This window comes from Ailuropoda melanoleuca, chromosome 2, assembly GCF_002007445.2.
Source record: "Ailuropoda melanoleuca isolate Jingjing chromosome 2, ASM200744v2, whole genome shotgun sequence".
NCBI lineage: Eukaryota > Metazoa > Chordata > Mammalia > Carnivora > Ursidae > Ailuropoda > Ailuropoda melanoleuca.
This window is the reverse complement of record NC_048219.1, coordinates 57,467,898-57,491,657: the sequence shown is the minus strand read 5'-3', so window position 1 is coordinate 57,491,657 and position 23,760 is coordinate 57,467,898. Positions and strand designations below refer to the sequence as shown.

Below are 23,760 nucleotides of genomic sequence, written 5' to 3'. Positions count from 1 at the left end.
TCTACTTTACTTTCTGTGCTTGTTTCTATGAATTAGGCAGAACAGCTACTTACAAACTTGGAAGAATGGTTTTGTGCATGCTAGGGTGTCCTGGGCTGTCCATCTGGAGGACACCCTGGCAGGGTCGCTTGATTCAAGGTGGGGCATGGGCCTGGGCATCCTAGGGTACTCTCTGTAGGGGGCATTTTGGTAGAACATCTGTAGCCGAAGTGGGCATGAGGCAAGGTGGTCCTGGAGCTCTCTGTGCCCAGTGTGCCCTGAGAGGACAGTGAAAGCTGCAATGGATATGGGTTGTGGCTGTGGCAGGGCTCTCCAGGCAGAGAGCCACCCTGGTGGGACAGCTGAAGCTGAAGTAGGTGAGGTCAGGGTATGCCAGAATGCTCAGTGCAGGGAGTGTCCTGGCAAGGGACTAGAACTGGGCCAGCGTGGGCTGGGGGTTCCCGGTACTCTCTGTGCCAGGGGTGTCCTAGGAAGCTCTTAGTAACCAAAGAGGTGTGGGGCTAGAGTGTTCGGGAGTGCTTTGTGTTTGTGTCACATTGGCACAACCGCTGGATCTATAGTGAGCACTGACCTAGGGTGTCCTGGTGTGCGCTGTGCTGGAGCTGCTTGGTGGGGTGGTTTGGGTTGTTGTGGGCTAGGGGGACCCAGGACTCCCTGAAGCAACAGGCTGGTTAGGGTATCTGGACCCTCCTCCCATCCCAAGTTATTAAGGTAGAGGGAGAACATAAACCATGCCATTCACCAGCCCCTCCAACCTGGAGAGAGGACCAGAGTTGGCAGAGTTCTAGTACTGGATCTTTAAATTCTAGTTGCACTTTTAAACACCTTAGTCCCCACCCACCATGCCCCAGGGTGTCTGGGGCTGGTGTGGGCTGGGGGCCCTGGTCTTGACGGCACTGTCACAGTAGAGAGGGGATGTAAACTATGGTACTCACCTGCTCTTTTGACCCCGAGCAAGTTCCAGCAGCTTCCTCACTATTTGGCAAGGTTCTGGGGCTAGTTCCTTTCTGTTCTCATTGCTCTTTTAAACCTCAGTTTTTTTCCTGTGCCGCAGGGCATCTGGGGCTACAGTGGGCTAGGGGCCAGTGCAGCAGGCTGTGCCACAGGACTGACGAAATCTGCTCACCTTCAGTACTATCCCTCCCCACTGGACTTCCCACCGTCTCTCTCCGGTCGTTCTCTGTGTGCTCTCTTTTATTATACAGAAGCTGTTCAGTCAGCCCTCAGTTCTTCAGGAGAACTTGCTCTATAAATAGGTGTAGGTTTGATGTGTCCGTGGGGAAGGTGAGTTCAGGGTCTTCCTGAATTGCCATCTTGGACCAGAACCTTCCTATACCACATACACATTATCCGTTCATCTATCGATGGACACTTGCGTGGTTCCACATGGAGGCTTTTGTAAGTAATGCTGCAGTAAACATAGGGGGTTCGTGGATCTTTTCAAGTTAGTGTTTTCATTTCTTTGAATAACCTGGTAGTGGAATAAATGGATCATAAGGTTTTTCTATTAAATTTTTTTGAGGAACCTCCATACTGTCTTCCCATCAGCAGCGTAAGGGTTCCCTTTTCTTCACATCATAGCCAACACTTAATATTTTTTGTCTTTTTCATATTAGCCATTCTGATTGGTGTGAAGTAATCTCATTGTGGATTTGATTTGCATTAACCTGGTGACCCATGATAGCATCTTTTCATGTGTCTGTTTGCCACACGTATGTCTTCTTTGGAAAAATGTCTGTTTAGGTCCTCTGCCCAGATTGTTTGGTTTTTGGTGTTGGGTTGTATATTCTCACATTTGTCATTTGCATATCTTCTGTTCAGCAGTTTGCCTTTTTGTTTTGTTGATGGTTTTCTGTGCTGTGCAGAGGCTTTTTGTTTTTGGTGTAGTCCCAACAGTTTATTTTTGTTTCCTTTACCTGAGGAGACATTTCCATAAATGTGTTGCTAAGGCCAGTATCTAAAAGATTATAGCCAGTGGTTTCTTTTAAGAGTTTAATAATTTGGGGTCTCACAATTAGGTCCTTAATCCATTTTGAGTTCATTTTTGTGACTAGTGTAAGAAACTGGTCCAGTTAAATTCTTTTGCACATACCTGTACAGTTTTCCCAACACCATTTATTGAAGTTACTCTCTTTTTCCCATTGTATATTTTGTTATAGATTAGTTGACCATTTAAGCATAGGTTTATTTCTGGGCTCTGTCCTATTCCATGATCTATGTGTGTTTTTGTGTTAGGACCATACTGTTTGGATTACTGCCGCTTTGGTGTAGTCTATCTTGAAATCTGGAATTGTGTTACCTCTAGCTTTGTTTTTCTTAAGATTACTTTGGCTATTGAAGGTGTTTTACATTTCCATAAAAATTTTAGGATTATCTATTCTAGTTCTGTAAAAAATGCCGTTGGTATTTGATAGGGATTTCATTGAATGTATAGATTGTTTTGGGTAGTATGGACATTTTTAACAATAGTAATTCCTCCAGGGCGCCTGGGTGACTCAGTCAGTTAAGCATCTGCCTTCAGCTCAGGTCTTGGGGATCCAGCCTGGCGTCAGGCTCCTGGCCATGCAGAGTCTGCTTCTCCCTCTGCCCCTCCCCCCACCACTCGTTTTCTCTCTCTCTCTCTCTCTCTCTCTCTCTCTCTCTCTCTCTCTCAAATAAAATTTTTAAAAAACAAAAAAAATAGTAATTCCTCCAGTTCATGAGCACAGAATATCTTTCCATTTGTTTTTGTCATGTTCAGTTTCTTTCATCAGTGTTCTGTAGTTTTCAGAATATTGGTGTTTCACTTCATGGTTCAATTATTCCTAGGTATTTTATTCTTTCTGGTACAGTTTAAATGGGACTGTTCTCTTAATTTCTCTTTTTGCTACTTCATTATTAGTGTACAGAAATAAAACCCAATTTCTGTCTATTAATTTTGTATCCTGAAACTTTGCTGAATGTAGCTTGTCATCTGCAAATAGTAACAGTTTTACTTCTTTACAAGTTTGGTTGCCTTTCTTTTTCTTCTCTGCTGCAGCTAGGACTTCCAGTACTATGTTGAGTAGAAGTTGGAAGTGTGGGCATCCTTGTCTTGCGCCTGATCTTAGAGGAAAAGCTTTCAGTGTTTCACCATTGAACATGTTGTTAGCTGTGGCATTTTCATATATGGCCTTTGTTATGTTAAGGTATATTCCCTCCTAACCCACCTCATTTTGAGTTTGTATCATAAGCAGAGGTAGAATTTTGTCAGATGCCTTTTCTGCATCCGTTGAGATGATCATATGGTTTGTATCTTTCGTCTTATTTATGTGTATCACATTGATTTGCGAATATTGAACCACTCTTGGCATCCTTGGAACAAATCCCACTTGATCATGGTGAGTGATCCTTTTAATGTCTTGCTGCATGTTAATATTTTGTTGAGGATATTTGTGTCTGTGTTCATCAGGGATATGGGCCTGTAGTTTTCATGTTTCATGTGAGGGTATGCTGGCCTCATAGAGTGTATTTGGAAGATTTCCTTTCTCTTCTATTTTTTGGAATAGTTTGGTAAGTATTACATCTTCCTTACATGTTTGATAGAATTCACCCGTGAATCCATCTGGTTCTGGACTTTATTTTGTTCTTTGGGTGGTTTTAAATTATTGATTCAATCTCATTACACATGATTGGTTAGTTCAGATATTCTGTTTCTTTCTGATTCTGTTTTGGAAGATTGTTGCGGGAAGTTACTCATTTTTCATAATATTTTCTTACAATTCATTTTATTCTGTAGTGTCAGTTATTCTCTTTTATTTCTGATTTTGACTCCTCTTTTTTTTTTTTTTAAGATTTTATTTATTTATTCAACAGTGAGAGAGAGAGCAAGTAGGAGGAGCAGCAGGCAGAGGGAGAAACAGGCTCCCCGCTGAACAGGGATCCCAGTGCAGGGCTCAGTCTCAGGACTGCAGGATCATGACCTAAGCCGAAGGCAGACACTTAACCAACTGAGCCACCCAGGCACCCCAAGTCCTCTTTTTCTTGATGAGTCTAGCTAAAGGCTTATCAATTTTATTTATCTTTCAAACAACCGGCTCTTGGTTTCATTGAACTTTCCTATTTTTTTTTTTTAGTTGCTATTTCATTTATTTCTGCTCTAATCTTTTATTATTCCCCTCCTTTCACTGGCTTTGTTCTTTTTCTAGTTCCTTTAGGTGTAAAGTTAGGTTTTTTGAGGTTTTTCTTATTTCTTGAGTGGGCTTGTATCTCAATAAATTTCCCTCTTAGAACTGCTTTTGCTATGTCCCAAAGATTTTGGACCAGTGTGTTTTCATTTTTATTTCTCTCCATGTATTTTTTTATTTCCTCTTTAATTTTTTTGTTGTTGTTGACCCATTGGTGTTTAGTAGTGTGTTTTTTTAACCTTCATGTGTTTTTGCTTTTTTGAGTTTTTTCTTGTAATTTACTTTGTGTTTCATACCTTTATGGTCAGAAAAGATACATGATATGATTTCAGACTTTTAAAATTATTTGGACTTCTTTGTGATCTAAGATAGGATCTGTCCTGGAGAATGTACCGTGTGCATTTGAATGTGTATTCAGTTTTTGGATTGAATATTCTGTGTGTATCTGTTCTTTCTGGTCTAATGTGTCGTTCAGAGCGACTTTTTCCTTGTTGATTTTCTGTCCACAATATCTATCCACTGATGTAAGTGGAGTGTTTAAGTCACCTGCTGTTGTATTACTGTTAATTTCTTACTTTATGACTTTTATTACTGCTTTATGTATTTAGGTGATACTATTTTGGGTGCAGAGATATTTATAATTGTTAAATCCTCTTGTCAAAGTCATCACTTTATCATTCTGTAATGCCCTTGTCTCTTGCTACAGTCTTTGATAAAAGTATTCCTACGAACTTTTCTCTCTCTCTTCCATTTGCATGGAATATCTTTATCCATACCTTCACTTTTCACTCTGTATGTGTCTTTAAGTCTGAAGCAAATCTCTTGTAAACAAGATATAGTAGATGGGTCTTCTTTGTTGTTGTTTACCTGTTCAGTCACTCTGTGTCTTTTGATTGGAGCATATAGTTCATTTACTTTTTTTTGAGAGAGAGAATGAGAGAAACAGGCACACGCACAGGCGGGGAGCGTCAGAGGGAGAGAGAATCTTAAGCAGGGCGCTATCTCAGGATCCTGAAATCAGGAGTCAGACACTTAACCCACTGAGCTAGGTGCCCCCATATTCCATTTACATTTAAATTAAGTATTCATGGGTGTGTCCTTATTGTCATTTTTGTTAATTGCTTTGTGGGTTTTTTTTTTTTTTTGTAGTTCTCTGTCTTTTGTTCTCTTTTGGCTTGATGGCTTTCTTTAACATTGTGCTTGGATCCCTTTTTGTTTTTTGTGTCTGTCACAGATTTATTTTTGGTTATCGCTGGGTTCATATATAACATTCTATGTGTATAGCAGTCTGTATAAAATTGATGGCCTCTTAACATTTTATGTGTGATTTCATATTTTACCTCTTTTTGTGTATTCCTTGACTAATTTTTGTAGATGTAATTGACTTTACTATTGTGTTTTAATCTCCACATTGGCTTAATCTACCACCTTTACTATGTTTGCTTTTACCTTTGAGAATTTTTCCTTTTCCTAATTTTCTTCTCATTACGGCCTTTTCTTTCTACTTAAGAATTCCCTTTATCATTTCTGGTAAGGCTAATTAAGGGGTGATGAATGACTTTAACTTTTGTTTTTCTGGGAAACTTTTTTTCCCCTTCTGTTCTTGATGATAACCTCCCTGAGTATTCTTGGTTCAAGGTTTGTTCCTTTCAGCACTTTGAATTTATCATGCCACTCCCTTCTGGCCTCAAAATTTCTAGTGAAAAATGGGGTTTCCCTGATTGTAACTTTTCTCTTGCTTTGCTTTTAAGATTCTCTCTTTGTCTTTAATCTTTGATATTTTAATTATTATGTGTCTTGGTGTGGACCTCCTTTGATTTATTTTGTTAGGATTTCCTTTCCCGGATTAGGGAAGTTTTCAACTATTTTTTTAATATTTTATATTTTAATAATTTTTTAAATGAGTTTTCTGACCCCTTGTTTTTCTCTTTTCTTTCTGGTATCCCTGTAATGTGAATGTGTTACACTGGATGATATTGCATATTTCCCATAACCTGTTCTCATTTTTTATTCTTTTTGATGTTTGGCTTGGTTACTTTCCATTACCTTGTCTTCTCGATTGCTGATCCATTCTGCATTCTGTCATGTGCTCTTGATTCCTTCTGGTGTGGTTTTCATTTTTGTTATTGAATTCTTCAACTCTTCCTGGTTCTTTTTTATATTTTGTCTCTGTTGAAGTTGTCACTGTTTGTCTACTCTTCTCAAGCCCACTGAGCAGCTTTATGATTATTACTTTAAAGTTTCTTCAGGCATACTGCTTATCTGTTTAATTTAGCTCTTTCACTGTGATTTTCGTCCTGTTCTTTCATTTGGGACGTATGCCTCTGTCTCCTCATTGTGTGTGTGTGTGTGTGTGTGTGTGTGTGTGTGTGTGTGTGTGTTAGTTAGGTCAGCTACACCTTTTGGTCTTGAAAGTAGTTTCCTTGTGGGCTGCCTGGGTGGCTCAGTCGGTTAAGCATCTGCCTTTGCCTCAGGTCATGATCCTAGGGTCCTGGGATTTCACCGCATCAGTCTGCCTACTCAGCAGGGGAGCCTGCTTCTCCCCCCCGCCTCCCCCCCCCCGTTTGTGTGCACGTGCTCTGACAAATAAAATCTTTAAAAATAAAAAAAGTAGTTACCTTGTGAAGTGGTCTTGTGGTGCTCGAATCACAATCCATTCTTTTCACCAGAACCAAGTGCTCCAGGGTTATCCCCTCTGTGGACTGCGAGTGCCCTCCTTTTATGGTTGAGCTGTGATTGCCCTCAGCTTAGCTGATTGCAGTCACCCACTCTGCCTCCTGTTGGGGCAGGGTTTGCTCCCCGTGCTTTTGAGAGGCCCACCTGTGGCTGATGTGGGCTCATTGGCAGGTGGAGCCAGCAGTCATCCTAGTTGTCCACAGTTAGCCTCTCTGCCACAGCTGCAACCACACAGAAGGGCAGGGCTTCCTCCCTGTTCAACCAGCTAAGAGGCTCAGCTTCATGAAGTGCAGTCATGCTGGGGTGAGGGGTTATCTCTTCCCCTCCCCAGGGCAGGAGTCACTTTGAGTGGCCCTGTGGGCCTAATGTTTTATCGTCCGTAGTAGCATGAAAAGTAATGATGACAATTCCTTCTTAAGCATGAGTCTTACAATGTTAAGCATATTTGTGTGTCTCAAAAAAAAAAGTTTCCCTAATTATAAAATTTTCCAGCTTGACAGGCAACAAAGGTCTATGCTACAACTATTGAACTCTACTTTTGTAGTGTAGAAGCAGCCATAAACAATGTTTAAATAAGTGTGGCTTTGTGCCGGTAAAACTGTACTTATTAAAGCAGCAGCATAGACTGTGGACCTCAGACTATAGTTTGCCAATTCCTTATTAGAATCATATACCTTTGAAGGCAGACAGAGGTTTTAAAATAGTGTAGAACTTAGATAGCAAATAGGTTTTTACTGCTTTCTTCTCATACCAACTATGATTGCACTCACTTCTCATACCAACTTCTCACGCCAGTAATGCCTAGGATTATGAGGCTACATTGGAGTTTTACTAGAGGTAGTATCACTCATTAGTATTCACTTCATCAGTTTTTCTCATTTATAAAATAGGTAGCAGTTTGAAATTAGTAAAAACCCACTTTATAAGATTGTTTTGAGGATTAAATAACACACCTAAATCACTTAGTATGTGTGTGGCACCAACAAGTACAGAATAGACCATTCACTAGCTCTTTGAATACTTGAATGCTTTACTGTGTGTCAAGCACTATTTCAGTACGGAGGATATTAAATGGTGGGTATTATTTTTGTAACATACTCTCTTTAGGTAATAAATTTCCATGAGTAACCATCAGGCATTTCTTTACTCCTATATTTGCCATCTTTAAAAAAAATAAAAACCGCTCATATCAGTGTATCAGTTATAGTTGCAGCCTGACTTCTCATAATATGCAGGGTTTTAGTTTATTTGCTGCCAACTATTCTTCTGCCTGTGACATTCTGGTTTCTGTTTCTACCATTTTACCTCCTGGTGGTTAAATCTTACTTGACTCTAGCATTTGAAACTCTCTTCCCTTCACTTCTGTGAATTTGATACCTCCTAGTTTTTCCTCCATCTAACAAGCTTTCCGTTCTCCCTTCCTCGCATCTCATCTGCCATCTACCTTTCAAATGTTAGTTATAGTCAGGATCTATCTTTATATTTTCTTCTTTTCTTACTCTCTTGAATGTCCCACTCAGTTCCAGTTACAGTATTTACCTGATGACTCCTAATCTATATTTTTAGGTCACACCTGTTAGAAATCATATTTGACTGCAAGCAGACATTTTCGTTTGTATGACCTGATAGATACCTTAAGCCTATGTACATATGAATCATCTGAAAATCTTGTTCAATGTAAAGTAAATTCTGTAAATTTGGGGTGGATCCTGAGATTCTGCATTTCTAGTAATCCTCCAGGCTGTGGCCCACATTTTTGGTAGAGAGGCTTAAACCCAGCATCTCCAAAACTGAATTAATACTCTTTTCTTATAAAAGTATACCATCTTCTTTCCTGTTTCCACAAACGGCAGTATCACCAAGCAAAAGCATAAAACACAAGGATCGTGACTAACCTTTATTTCACACTTCATACCCAGTTAGTCACCAAATGGTATCTCTTCCCCTCCTTAAGAACTTTCAAATCCTACTCCTTTGGCCTTCTCTATGATTTTAATCAAGCCTTTGGCATCTTTCTCCAGAAGGATTACTTACTTGTTATCTGGTCTAGGTATCTCTGTTCCCTTTTCTTTCTTTAGTTGTGTCCTCTACACAACTACCAAAAAGACCTTTTCCAGTAGACAGATTTGATTTCTGTGGCCCTCTATAGTTCCCCATCACATACAGAATAAATGTCAAACTCAGTAGCTTCCCAATTCAAGACCCATCACAGCATGCTTTTCTTGATTGTCGTTCACACCTCTAGTTCACATGCACAACTATCTGCATTTCTCTGAATGCTGACCTCTAAGGCTTTGCATACGCTGCATGTTCCTCCTGACTTATGCCCCTTTCAGTTCTTGTGCTAGACTGCTATTCATTCAAAATTTAGTCCAAACATTTTTTTGTGGCCTATAGAATTTTTCACTTTATCTTTTATATTCCACAGTTGCCAGGTTTATTATAATGTATTTATTTGATTTGTCTTTTGCCTCTACCAAATTAGGAACTCTTAAAGCCCACTATTTTTTTTTTGTCATTAATATACCCAGAATCTATCTAACACTGCTCCTCACATTAAGAGGAATTCAAGTATTTATTGACTGGATGAATGGATTTATAAAATTTTTCTAATTCAAGAGTGCCCCCACTTTTGACAAATGGGAATTGGGTGGAAAGCCTGTGTTTACATTGGTTAATATATCCCTGATGAATTTATACTCTTCAAACATTCTTTTTCTGACTTTATCTTTCCACACTAAGTAATCATATCTTTAGTTTGTCTTGTCTTCATTGTTGTACCTCCAGTCTCCTCAGATTCTTTCAGTTATTTAAGTTGCTCTTCTGTGAATGTTTTCATGTGCTTTTAAATTGTCTTGTTGGGAAGACCCAAATGACTCATAATTCTATACTCCAGATGGTTTGTATACAATAGTAAATTTTCTTAGAGATACTCTTTTAGGCACCCAGAAGCTTCCTTGAGCATAGTTGAGAATTCATTTCTATTGTTTGTTGTTGGCTGTTCTCATTGTATTGTGTCTGGGTATGATATTTGACATTTTTATTTAGAACATATTCTGATTCAACTGGTTATTTTTCTCAACAGGAAAACATCTGTCATTCCTTATAATTTTATGTGATAGTTCACAAGTCTTAACCATACTTTCTATAAGCCCTTATAATCAAATTAAATCTTAAAACCAGTAGAGTGCATTGTATTAACTACTTGTAATGTGATCAAAGGTATATCATCACATCTAGCCAAGTATTTTGTCTTTTTCATTTATATTTTCACTTATTTTGAAAGTAAATTAATTCAGACATTTTTCTTTAACCTCAAGACGTATCCTTCCTATTATCTCATCATCCCCAATTTTATCCTCTTTTTGGAACGAGTAGGATAGTTTTTTTTTTTTTTTAATATTGTTTATAGCTACCTCTGAAGAGTCTGATTTAGCAGAGTTCTACAAGTTTCTCGGTAATACGTAGAGCAAAACTAAGCTCCTCTTCAGGGGAGCTGTGCAAATGACCTGCTGGTAAGAATCCAGAATGAAAAGCTGAAACATTTCATGTGTTTTTCTAATCACTTCTGTATATTTGATCACTTTAAAGTACTACTCACAAAACGGCCTTTATTAGTTGGCATAAGAACATTTTCTGGAAATGCAATAACTGGGGTTTTTTTTGTTTTGTTTTGAGATTTAATTTATTTACTTGTCAGAGCAAGCAGAGAGAGCAGCAGGCTCCCTGGGATCATGACCTGAGCCAAAAGCAGATGCTTAACCAACAGCCAGCAGGCATCGCAATGACTGGATTTCTTTAGGAATCTTCAAACTGATGTTATTGAGCTATTTTTAAAATAGCAGAAAGTAAACTAGAAAAGAAGTTCCTGTGAGTCTTTCTACAAGTTTTATACTCTCATATAGCCTATTCTGGTGCCACGTGTACATAAAAGCACCCAAGTATCTGTTAAAAGATTAATTCACGGCTTGTAAAATGTGAGTTGCTACCACAGGGTATTTAACAGATAGTCCCCTCATTCAACATTAGGAGGTATTGTAGATCTATGCTTAACAGAGCAAAGAACTGATGAAAATAGTCATTAGTGACTCATTTTAATTTATTCATTTCAGCCTATTAAAAAATCTTTTGAATGAATGAAAATTATTCGATGTGCTAGGCTCTATTAATAGATACAAAAAATATATAAGAACGGTCCTTTTCCCCTAGAGAAGTTTCTTACACAGTAGACAACACACGTAGTGTTAGGTCATGTTTTGCACAGGTGTACATATAGCATTTGCAGAAAGGATGGTATAAAATGCAACAGGATATCATGAGATTGTATTTGTTTGGGGATTCAGGAGTCTGCAGAGTATTTGGACAAATCCTAAAGGGAGGAGTTAATAGAGAAGAAATTCTAATAGACTATCAGCTTTATTTTGAACTAAATTTTGTAGGGGAAGTGTAGATAGGATATCTGCATCTCTTCCAACAAGTTCTTAATCTTAAAAAGGAAAACTACTTGCATTTAGGACAACAAAAGGGTAGTAAATAAAGACCTTCGTAATGAAACATGTCTATAATGCTATTGCTAGTTAATTGTAAGTTTAAGAAATAAGTTCTCAGAAGTATGTTTTTCACCATAAAATTTAAGAACTATCAAGTATATATATGAAATATCTACTTGTATTTTAGAAAAATGTGTTCTAAATTTAACTTGAACAGTTTTATATTATCATTACTAAAAAATTGGTAAAATGTTAGATCAACAATCCAAAAAAGGAAAAACATTGATTTAAAACTTCCCCAAGGGGTACCTCGGTGGCTCAGTTGGTAAAGTGTCTGCGTTCAGCTCAGGTCATGATCCCAGAGTCCTAGGATCAAGCCCCCATTGGGCTCCCTGCTCAGAGGACAGCCTGCTTCTCCCTTTCCCTCTGCTGCTCCCCGTTTGTGCTCTCTCTCTCTCACTCTTTCTCTGTCAAATAAATAAGTAAAATCTTTAAAAAAAAATTTTTTTTAAATAAAACTCCTCCAAACCCTGTGCTCCAGATGTAACCCCCTATTAAAATAGTTAACATTTTTTAAAGGTTATGTGTATTTGTACCAAGCATTTTGTATTTGCTAAATCAATTTTTTTAAGATTTATGAATAAATATATTAAAGTATTTTTTTGTAAAAACCAGAGGAAACAAACTGATCTCAAACTTGCTTTTTATATGTGAGTTTGCTTCTATGTCACTAAATAGATTAATTTTTAATGATTGGATGTATTCTGCGGGGTGGTCCACATTAATTTATTTAACCTGTAGCTTCTTTTTTTTTGGCTTTTAATAATCAACATTTATATTTTACTCTCAGGTCTACAGGTCAGTTCTGGTTCAATGACATTTGGCTAAGTTAGCTGGACATGGCTCCAGGCTAAGGGTTGGGATCAGTTGTGCTTCACATATCTTCTCCTTCTAGAATTTGAGCTAAATGGCCAATGATTACATAGAACATGGAAGATGGTAGGAGCACAAAGGGAAAAACATAAATCATGACATCTCTTAACTTGTAACTGGCATGCTGTCACTTCCACCATATTGAATCTGCCAATGGAAGACTTTTGACCAAGTCCAAGGTCAATGGAGTGGGAAAGTCAATGGATAGAGAATGGAAGAGTGAATATTTTCCAAACTATAATTAATCTACTATACTTAGTAAAACTGCCTCTGAAAATACATAAAACCATCCAGGCATTATGACTACAAATAGATTTTTACCCCATTAACTGGTTTTATGCTTCTTACACATTTAAATTTTTTCCAAATTTCTAGATGTGGTTAGCAGGACCTTATATAATTTCCTCAGAATAAAGAAATGCCCAGCAGGGAACTTTCAGATTTAAAGAACATGTGCGTTTTAAGACTTTGGGTTCATTTTGCTAAATACCTCTCTGGAAATACATCTCTATTTATATTTCTCCCTCAAGTAACCCCCAGGAAAATCCCTCTTTCCACCCCCTCTAACCTTAAAAATTCTTTTAGCTTTTGGCACTCTGAGGGTACATCATTGTTTTGACATTTGATTTTTAGGGAGGATGAACATTTATTTCAAATGTTTTTTGACCATTTGTATATTTATACATTATATGCTCCTGTCCTTAGTCCATTTGTCCACCTAGCATATATTTAATAATTTGAGAACTTTTATACATTGTTAGAGATTTTCCCCAGTATATCATTTTTACTTTTAATTTTGTCTCTAGTGGTGTTTAACTGTCCTGAAGTTTTCATTTATTGTATAGGCATATCAATAAAGCATTTCCTCTGTGGTCATAGTTAGGAAGAGGAATTTTGTATTCTGTATTGAAGTTGTGTATGTTAACTTCTGTGTAATACTTAACCACAGCTGAAATTATTAGTGTCATTACTGGTTTAGCCTCTTTCTTCCTCACCAGACCGTAAGCTCCGTAAGAGCAGGAATCATGTTTTGTATAGCTTTATCGCTGTTGCCTGGCATACAGATAGGTCTGCAATAAGTGTTGAATTGAATTGAAAATCTAAATCCATCAGGAATTCATTTCGATACAAGATAGAAAAACGGGTACCTATATCCTATTTTTCCCCAAATAGTTTGACAAGTTTTCTCCAACGTGTTAAATAATTCATACCTACAGCCCCCAGGCACAATCATATTCTCCTTCCCTCTCTGATTTGATAGTTTTACCATATTGAACAATGTATGGAGATATTTGAATCTCTCTATAGATTTCCTAATCTGTTTTATCTATTCTGGTATCGGTATCACATCATCTATTAACAATGGAACAAGTTCTCCTCCCATATTTCACTTTTTCTAAACTACCCAGACTTCTTACACATTTACTTTTATCACAGTGCTTTAGTACCAAGCCCTCAGAATGCCATTAGGATTTGGGATTTTGATTACGTTTGAAACAATTAACATCTTAAAATATTTATTCTTCTCATTGAATAGTATGTATGATATGCCTTTCCATTTATTTATGTTTGAATTTCCTTAGTTTTATTCTATAGGATCTAATGTTTTATTGAGTGTATTTGCACTTTTTGTATTAATCTTTGTAGCTAGAGTTTTGAAGTGAATAATTGGAATTTTTTTTTCTTAAGCTTTTGTCAGGAGTGATAAACCCAAACTATTCAGAGGACTACAAATCAAGGTAAGAGGATTTTAATGGAATTCCTTTTTCCAGTATTTTTTAATTAAAATATTTTTTAATACCTTAAAGTAATTTTAGATATGCAGAAAAATTGATTCAGAAGTACACTGTTCCCATATCTACCTCCTCCCTCTTCGTATCCTCCCACCCAGTTTCCCTTATTAACATCTTGTATTTATGTGGTACAATTGATGAGCCAATATTGATACATTATTAACTAAATTCCCTAGTTTGCTTTAGGATTTTTTTGTATTGTGTAGTCTAGTTTTGACAAATGTATATAATACTGTGTATACACTCTTACGGGATCTTACTTGCCCTAAAATTCCCCTGTGCTACCTATTTATACCTCTTCCTCCCCCAAACCCCTGGCAATCACTAGATCTTACTATCTGTAGTTTACCTTTTGCAGAAGGTCATATGGTTGAAATCATACAGTATGTAGCCTTTTTGATTGGCTTCTTGGACTTAGCGATATGCAATTAAAGTTCTTCCCATATCTTCCTTATAGCTAGATAGCTCATTTCTTAACACTAAATAATATGAATAGTCTGTTGTACCATGGTTTTTATATTCACCTTTGGAAGGACATCTTGATTGTTTCCAGTTTTGGGCTTTTATGAGTAAAGCTGCCGTATACGTTTTTGTGTAGGCATAAGTTTTCAACTTATTTAGAAGCACAATTGCTAGATCATATAGTAAGATTGTTTAGCTTTGTAAGAAATTCCCAATCGGTCTTCTAAATTGGCTGTATTATGTTGCATTCCCACCAGTTAGAGTGTCTGTGGTTCCCCATCTTCACTAGCATTAAGTATTGTCAGTGCTTGGCATTTTAGACATTCTAAGAAGTACATGGTATTATCTCATTGTTTTATTTTGCAATTCCCTAATTGGGCATCTTTTCATAAGCCTCTTTGCCATCTGTGGATCTTCTTTTGGGTATCTGTTCAGATCTTTAGCCCACTTTTTAAGTTTTTAATTGTGATAAATAATATTAAATTTACCATCTTTTTAAACATACAGTTCAGTGGTGTTAAATATATTCACTGTTGGGCAATGGATCTCTGAAATTTCTTCATCTTGCAGAACTGAAACTCTATACCTATTAAACACTAATTCCCCCTCTCCCCACCTTGCAGCCCTTTGACCAGCCACCCTTCTGCTTTGTTTGTGTGACTCATTATTTTAGATACTTCATAGGAGTTGAATCCTACAGTATTCATCCTTTCATGGCTGGCTTATTTCACTTAGCATGAGGTTCCCAAGGTTCATCCACCTTGAAGCATGTGACGGCATGCTTTTTCTCCATCTCTTGATATAATAGTTTTCTTATTTAGCCTATTGGTGGGGATATTAATTGACAATCTTGATACCAACAGGTATTTTTCTTTTTAGAGGTAAACGTAATTATTTAGTTTTTTGAAATCCTGTAGGACCTATTATGATGTTCTATCTACAAGCCTTTTTTGTTACTATTAAATTGGATAAAGCTGGATTGAATTATTTGGGTTTTGGTTGAGGCTGAGAAGGCTCTTCTAAGCAGATAAAAATGATGTCCTTTTCTTTTTGTAGTATGTTCGTGGTTCAGATCCTGTATTAAAGCTTTTGGATGACAACGGGAACATTGCTGAAGAATTAAGCATCCTCAAGTGGAACACAGACAGTGTAGAAGAATTCCTGAGTGAAAAGTTGGAACGCGTATAAAGCTTGCTTCAATTTTGTCCTATCCTTTTGTTACTTTATCAAACGAAATACTCCAGTACCTACAGAATATTTTAGTTTTGCTTCTTTCCTTTGACCACTCTCTGTGAGGCATTAAACATTTCGTTAACAATTGAAGTGGCAGCACAGCCCATGGTATCTAAGGAGTTGGCAAGCTTAACACAACCCAGTTTTCATAAATTTCCATCCTTCCACATTTGTTGATACCACTACCAAAATGCTTTGGTAATAGAGCTGGCTAATTATGCAAATGATAGTGTGTAATAATTGGTCCAGTTTTACGAACAGCAGATTTTTAGATGAGGGAGGTTAATAGCGGAGATGCCTACTGGGCCTCATGCCTGTGCCGTGTGCTCTTTGAAAGCAACAGCAGAACTACAAAGCAAATAAGAGCCGCGGAGCCTCAGCAGATTGCCTGCTTCTCATTCTCCCAGCTTTCCTTTTACTAGAAATGTTATAGTTCATAATGAATGTGTTGCATTAAAACTTTATGGCTTCATTATTGTAAAACAGATTCAAGATCTACAGTAAGAGTGAAACATTCACAGAGATTTGCATTAATGAAGACTACACAGAAAACCTTCAGGAGGATTTGTGTGGATCTGATATTTCGCAAATTTTTGTGCTTCACACCCTTACAGAAAAACAAAAACTATTTGTTTAAGACCAAAATATAAATAAAGTTTCAAAAAAAGTCGAGAATTTGAAATTCTTCTGATTTGTCCTCTCATGTTTAAAAATATCACATTTCTCTGCATTTTTATTTTTTCATAGAAACCCTATTTCATCCAAAATGTTAAAATGGCTACAGTGTTTCAAAGTTGTTGTGGGTAACATTGCTTTATACTTGTCTAGCAGTTTCTCAAAGTGCTTTTATCTGTGAATACATTTTTTATTGATATCTCCTTTAAGGAATAGCTCTTAAAATGCAGAATTTTTATGAGCCATTAAAAATGATTTTTCTTGCTTGACCTTCTGTCTGGTGGTTCACTAAGAACAACATTCATCCAGTGAATTTAGGTCATTTAAACCTCTTATCAAATTGGTCTAATCTTGTGTCAGCTTAATCTCAGGATAAATTCTTATATTCTAGAAACTATGAAAATAAAAAATTAAGAATTAAACCATGTTAATGAAGGATATTTGGAAGTCTTTAGAGACGCTACCAGGAAATGCTAATGGAATATTTTTAAGAGATTGGTTATTATTACTAGCATTTTGTATTATGTCATATTTTTAATTAAGTATATTTGTAAAGCCATGAAGAAAATAAACCCTAGGCAAGTTGGTTAATCAAAATAAAATACTATGAGAGTCTTGGCAAACAGACTAAGTTCTATTTTTGATCATTTAGAGTAGTGGGGAGAGCCATGGTTTTGATAGTATGACACCCTGGACGGTGTGGCACAAATCCCGTGGCCGTTATTACTTCAGAACAAGAGGGATATGCAGCCAGTCGGGGACAGTAGGAGAAGTAGCATGAGATGGTGCCACCACATGCAGATGAACAGTAGGACAGAAGGGATGAAACTTCAAAACTTCTGGGATTGGCACGGGAACCTAATTGGACTGCTGTCTGGGCAGGAAGAGCCAGTTAAATGAGTGCTGGCATCAGTTTAAAAAAAAAAAAGTGAAGAGACGCTTAAAAACTATATTCAGGTTATTATAAGAGATCAAAAGAGGCTGCAGAACCCCATAGTATCTTAGAGCTTGAAGTTCCTGAGCTGATGAATAACTGTGTATCACCAAGCTCTACTATTTTAATTGGGAGGTTCAAATTAGTTCCAACTATTTTTCACCAATTCCAATCAAAGAACAGCTAAAAGCTCTTTTTTAAAAAAAGACAAATGATTACCAGGAGAGAGAACTTCTGATCCAAAAAGTGCCATTTTGTAGCCCAGTTCTGAAACTTGATTAAGCTGCTTCTGATTCACAAATACGGATATGTAATGCTTGGTATTTATAAATTTGTTCCCCCTGCCAAAATGTTACTTATAACCTAAAACAGTTAATTTATCTCTAAATTCCTGAATTTGGCAAAAGCCTCTTATAAAAGGAACTATGAACAAAAACTGACATTTCCTGTTTTAAGGGGATTTGAGGCTTAAATCCTAATCTAAAATTAAAGATAATAAAATGCAAAAAAAAAAAAAAAACTTGTGAAAGCAAATACTGCAAAACTTCGGAAATTAAAATTTGCCTTCCCTTATATGTGAAAGCAAATACACGGGAAGGAGGAGTACAGATTCCAGATACGAGCACAACGAGGTAAGTATTTCTTTTACTTAAAATGCCTTTTAATTACATTCTGTGGTGACAGAGGACTTGCCCTGGGAAAAGGCCTGCATTTGTGATCAAAAATTCAGAGTAGACTTTTACTGAATATTTTACCTTCAAACTGCCCCTTTGCCAGAAATCAGTAACATGAGACATGGTTAGTTTTATTTCCTCTGCATTTCTAAGTAAGAATAATTGTGTGCAGCCTCTATAACTAGTCCTCTCCTGTCAGCCGCTCATTAAACCTCTTTTACAAATACAGCCATTTTATCCAGCATTATGAAGAGACTGAAGTTTAGCCCTAAAAAAAAAAAAAAGTTCGGTAGACAAACTAAGCTAAGCTACAGTTGATCCTTATTCGTGAATTCCATATTTACAAATACGCCTACTCATTAAAATTATCTGTAACCCCACAATCATAATACCCAGGTTACTTTTGAAGTCATTGACGAATGGGCACAGAAAGATTGGAGTCTCTTGGTGCAGACATTCCCAGCTGAAGTCAAACAAGGGGGCACTACCTTTTCCAGCTCTCGTGCTGTAAATAAATATCCTTTCATAGTCTATTAGTTTTTTGCATTTTTGTGCTTTTTTTTGTGATTTAGCCTTTTAAAACTACCCTGCGCGTATGTCGCCTGAGAGCAGCGGTCTAAGTTCAGTGTTGGCAGCAACTTCATAGAGCTACCGTGAGTACTGAGAATGGACTATAACTTTTTACATTTTTTTTATCGAGATACAGTTCACATTTAAAACCCACTTAAAGTATGCAATTTTTTTTTTTAATACTTTCGGAGCCATGCAGCCATCACCACTATCTAAATTTAGAACAGGCTCATCACCTCAAACAGAAATCCTGTTTATACCATTAGCGGGGACTCCCACAGCCACCTACCCCCCACGCTGACGACCACTGGTTTTGCTGTCTGTCCCAACGAGTTTGCGTATTCTGGATGTTTCATATAAATGGGATTGTACAATACGTGGCCATTTATCTGGGGTCTTTCATTTAGTATGTACTTCATTACTTTTTATGGCTAATTGTCTTTTGTATGACTATACCACATTTTATCCATTATTTGGTAGTCATTCGGGTTGTTTCCACTTTGGGGCTGTTACGAATAATGCAGCTATATATATTCATGTGGAAATCATTTCTCAGATTTATTACTCGGAAGGAAACTGCTGAGTCATACTATCTATTTTAACTCTTGGAGGCACACCCAAACTTCTGAAGCGGCTCCGCCACTTTACATTCCCACCAGTACCTTCCAGTTTCTGTATATCCTAAATTTCTTCCTCTCTCAGAGTGCTCATCAGGGGCTACTGAGATGTGTCAATACTTTGCCCTCTATTAACTGGTCCTCAGACTAAATGTTTAGTTCTTTATATGATATGTTTTATTCTCTCAACTTTACCTGCGTCTTCTGCCTACTGTCACTTAACTGGATTTCATTTTTCTCTTCCCCAACCTCAGTTATTAAAAAAGCTAATGTCCCCAGGGCACCTGAGTGGCTCAGTCGGTTAAGTGTCCCACTCTTGATTTTGGCTCAGGTCATGAGATTGAGCCCCAAGTCGGGCTCTGCACTGAGCATGGAGCCTGCTTCAGATTCTCTCCCTCTCCTTCTATCCCACCCACCCCACCCCTGCTCACTCAGGCACACATACTCTTTCTCTCAAAAAATTAATGTCTGATGTCCCCATGTCTAGTAGAGTCTAGTGAAAACCAACAATTAAAGTACAAATACAGCAATTACGGTAAAGGTAATGAACAAGTTACCAGAAGAGAATTATAAAGGAAACTAATGAGCTTGGGGATCTCCAAAGAATACGATATTTAAACTGAAGCCTAAAATATGAAGAGAAGCTATCCAGGTATAGAGTGAATTAAAATGCCTTCCAGTGGGAAGGGAGAGCATGTACAAAGATCCTGACTGAGTAGAAAGTCTGGAAACTTCACATACCTGAAAGAAGGCCAGGGTGTCTGGAAACTAGTGACCCAGGGAAAAGGGTAGTAGGAAATGAAGTTGTGAGGGTAGGCTGGGAAGATATAATACATGTCATCCTAAGAATCCAGCTGTATTCTAAGTTGCTTTCGGAACAAACCCTTGAGCAGGGGAAAGACAAAATCCAGTATGGTCAACTCTAAAGGTCATGAAAATCAAATATTCATTTATGCCTATGTAAACAAATACCTTATCTGTGCTTTCACTAAGGACTAATAACCGCTTCAGGAACCTCTAGCATATTATGTGCTTTTTAAAACTATTCCTCCACGGTGCCTGGGGGCTCAGTCAGTTAAGCATCCGCCTCTTGATTTTGGCTCAGGTTGTGATCTCAGGATTGTGAAATCAAGCCCTGTGTGAGGGCATGGAGCCTGCTTAAGATTCTCTCTCTTCCTCTGCCCCTCACCCCCCCAAAAAAAGTTTTTTTTTTTAATTACTCTTCAACTTGCTTATAAGATAAAAAAAAGACAAGCCTAAGCATAAATGTTAAATTTTCTGAGTCCAGTATTCATTTGTATACATACAAAGTGGATTCTTTAAGTATTGGCTGGTTATGTGAACTAATAGGAAGTGACTGTTGACACCACACTCAAGCATTCTTCCTTGCCATCTTTAAGCATCAATCTCAATTCTAGTTCCCTTGGAAGATTGTGGAGCTCCAGTCTTGGAACCATTTGACTCAACATATAAGATAGTCCTTTCTGTCACCACCTCCATAGTAACTAGTACCAGAGTTCGTGGGACTGGTTTGATCTCCTCCTATACTCGGACTTTTGACCTAAGTCTCTGGTTCCTGTTGCCTAATCTTACACATCATGAATGCGCAACTAAACTATTCTGTTTGCCATTCAAGATTTTGAAATTAATTCTATGGACCTGAATTGTGTTTCCATTCTTCTTCCCTGGCTTGAACATCTGGATACTCATCTATTAAAATAAAAAAAGTCTGGGCTAAAGATTTATTAATTTTAGAGAGAAAACATAAGCACATGAGTAGGGAGAAGGGCAGAGGGAGAGAGAGAGGGAGGACTTCAAGCAGACTCCATGCCTAGCATGGAGCCCAACATGGGGCTCAATCTCACAACCCTGAGATCACGACCTGAGCCAAAACCAAGGGTCAGATGCTTAACCGACAGCCACCTAGGCTCCTCTAGCCCAGACTTTCTGATCGGATTTCTGTCTTTCCTAACTCATCTACATATTTTCTCTCTGCATCTTAGTCCAACAATACAGAACTCTCCATTCCTGTATGGAATGAAATCTCTGTCCATCTCTACCCCTTGCCTATCCACTTGGTGTTAGCCAGATCTTACCCCACGGGCGCAGCCCAGATCCCAGCCAAATATCTAGTCTAGTTTCTTTAACTGCATAACAAACCTTTCCAAAACTTAATGGGTTAAAACCATAACTATTTATTTTGCTCGCAAATATATACTTTGGGCAAGGCTCAGTGAGGCCAGCTGATTCCTGCTCCACCGGGCATCAGCTGGGTCAACAGGACCCACTTCCAAGATGGGTCGCTCATACAGCTGGCAAACTGGCACTTGTCTATTCTTCCATTAGGCAGCTTCAGCTTCCTCACAGTGTCGTGACTGGGCTCAAAAAACAAGCATCCTTCTAAGAAGCAGGAAGTGAAAACTACCCATTTCTTAAGGCCTGGGCCCAAATAGCACATGATGTCACTTCCATCATATCCCATGGGTCAAGCAGTCACAGAGCCCAGAGACTCCCTAAAATCTGGAGTTTTGATAGCTATGTACCTGAGATAAAAATGCTGGGACACAGGCAGGGTGAACAGAGCTCTGACCGAAACCCAGGGAGACAGGAGTGATTGCACCTCTGTAAGGGCTCACCAAGGGGGGCTTGGGGGGGCACAAATTTTCAGCTCCAGAGCTAGAGTGCGGCGCCACCATACCCCACCCATCAGCGCTGAAAGACTTCAGAGAGCAAAACAGCGCCACCTTGTGGAGTCTGGAGCCGCTTACACCAAGCCCTGCCTCCCCTGTGCACTGGAATTGCATTTCCACTTGGGCAGTTCCACCTGAGAATCACCGCAACAGGTCCCTCCCCCAGAAGACCAGCACAAACAACTCGCTCACACCACGTTTACTGATCACAGAGTTCTTTAAAGCTTCAGCTCTTGGGGAAAACCATATATAGCACTCTGTATTTCTATTCTTTAGTCTTTATTGTTATTGTTTTCAGTGCTTTTTTTCAATTCTTTATTTTTAAATTTTTTTATATATACTTTGTAAATTTTTTGTTTCCTTTCATATTTTATTATAAATATATTTTATATATTAATACATGTATATTTTATATATACATACGAATATATAAATTTATATATATAATGTATATATGTAATATTTATTTATTTATTTATTATTTTGGGATCTAATTTCTTTTAACACACCCAGAATCAGGGGATTTTGTTTTGTTGTTGTTGTTTTTCTTTTTCTTCTTTTCTTTACTGGACAAAATAAGGAGATGGAGAAATTCACCCCAAAAGAAAGAACAGGAGGTAGTACTCGCAGCCAGGGATTTAATCAATACAGATATAAGTAAGATGTCTGAATAAGAATTTAAACAATGGTTATAAAGACAGCAGCTGGGCTTTAAAAAAGCGTAGAAGACACTAGAGAATCTCTCACCATAGAGATAAAAGAACTAAAATCTAGTTAAGCCAAAACTAAAAATGCTATAACGAAGATGCAGTCCCAAGGCCATAGAAATGAGGATAAACAAAGCAGAAGAGCAAATCAGTGATATAGAAGATAAAATTATGGAAAATAATGCAGCTGAAAAGAAAAGGGAAAGGAAACAGATCACAAAGGTAGACTTAGGGAACTCAGCAATTCCATAAAGCAAAGAAGAAAGGGAGAAAAAGAGAGAGAAGGTGTATTTGAACAAATTATTGCTGAGAACTTCCTTAATCTGGGGAAGGAAACAGGCATTCAAGTCCAAGAAGCACAGAGAACTCCCCTCAAAAATCAACAAAAATAGGTCAACACTTGGATATGTTATAGTGAAACTTATGAACTACAAAGAAAAAGAGAAAATCCTGAAAGCAGCTCAGGACAAGAGCCCCTTAACCTACAAGAGTAGACACATAAGGCTGGCAGCAGACCTGTCCAGAGACCTGGCAGGCCAGAAAGGACTGGCATGATATATTCAACATGCTAAATGGGAAAAATATATAGGCAAGAATACTTTATCCAGCAAGGCTGTTATTCAGAATAAAGGAGAGATAAAGTTTCCAAGACAGGGGCACCTGGATAGCTCAGTCATTAAGCTTCTGCCTTCGGCTCAGGTCATGATCCCAGAGTCCTGGGATCAAGCCCCATGTTGGGCTCCCTGCTCAGCAGGAAGGCTGCTTCTCCCTCTCTCACTCCCCCTGCTTGTGTTCCCTCTCTCGCTGTGTCTGCGTCAAATAAATAAAATAAAAAATAAAATAAAAAAGTCTCCAAGATGAACAAAAACTAAAGGAATTTATGAACATTAAACCAGTCCTGCAAGAAATATTAAAGGGGACCCTTTCAGTGGAAAGAGAAGCCAAAAGTAACAAAGACCAGAATGGAACTGACTTTATAGGTAACACAATGGCACTATATTCATATCTTTCAATAATCACCCTAAATGTAAATGGACTAAATGTTCCAATCAAAAGACATAGGGTATCATAATGGATAAAAAGATAAGCCCCATGGATATGCTGCTTACAAGATTCATTTTAGACCCAAAGACACTTCCAGATTGAAAGGGGGTGGAAACC

The 23,760-nt window shown here is 37.9% G+C and overlaps 1 protein-coding gene across 1 annotated transcript in view; it reads left to right on the top strand.

Annotated features, from left to right (window-relative positions):
* The window catches only part of SELENOF (selenoprotein F), a 55,590-nt gene extending 38,914 nt beyond the window's left edge, over nt 1-16,676 (top strand). Inside the window, exons 4-5 of the mRNA XM_002917665.4 lie at nt 13,934-13,983; nt 15,556-16,676. Coding sequence (XP_002917711.2) covers nt 13,934-13,983; nt 15,556-15,687 — 182 coding nt within the window. The 3' untranslated portion in view covers nt 15,688-16,676. The remainder of the gene's footprint in view (nt 1-13,933; nt 13,984-15,555) is intronic.
* Nucleotides 16,677-23,760: the final 7,084 nt, after the last annotated feature.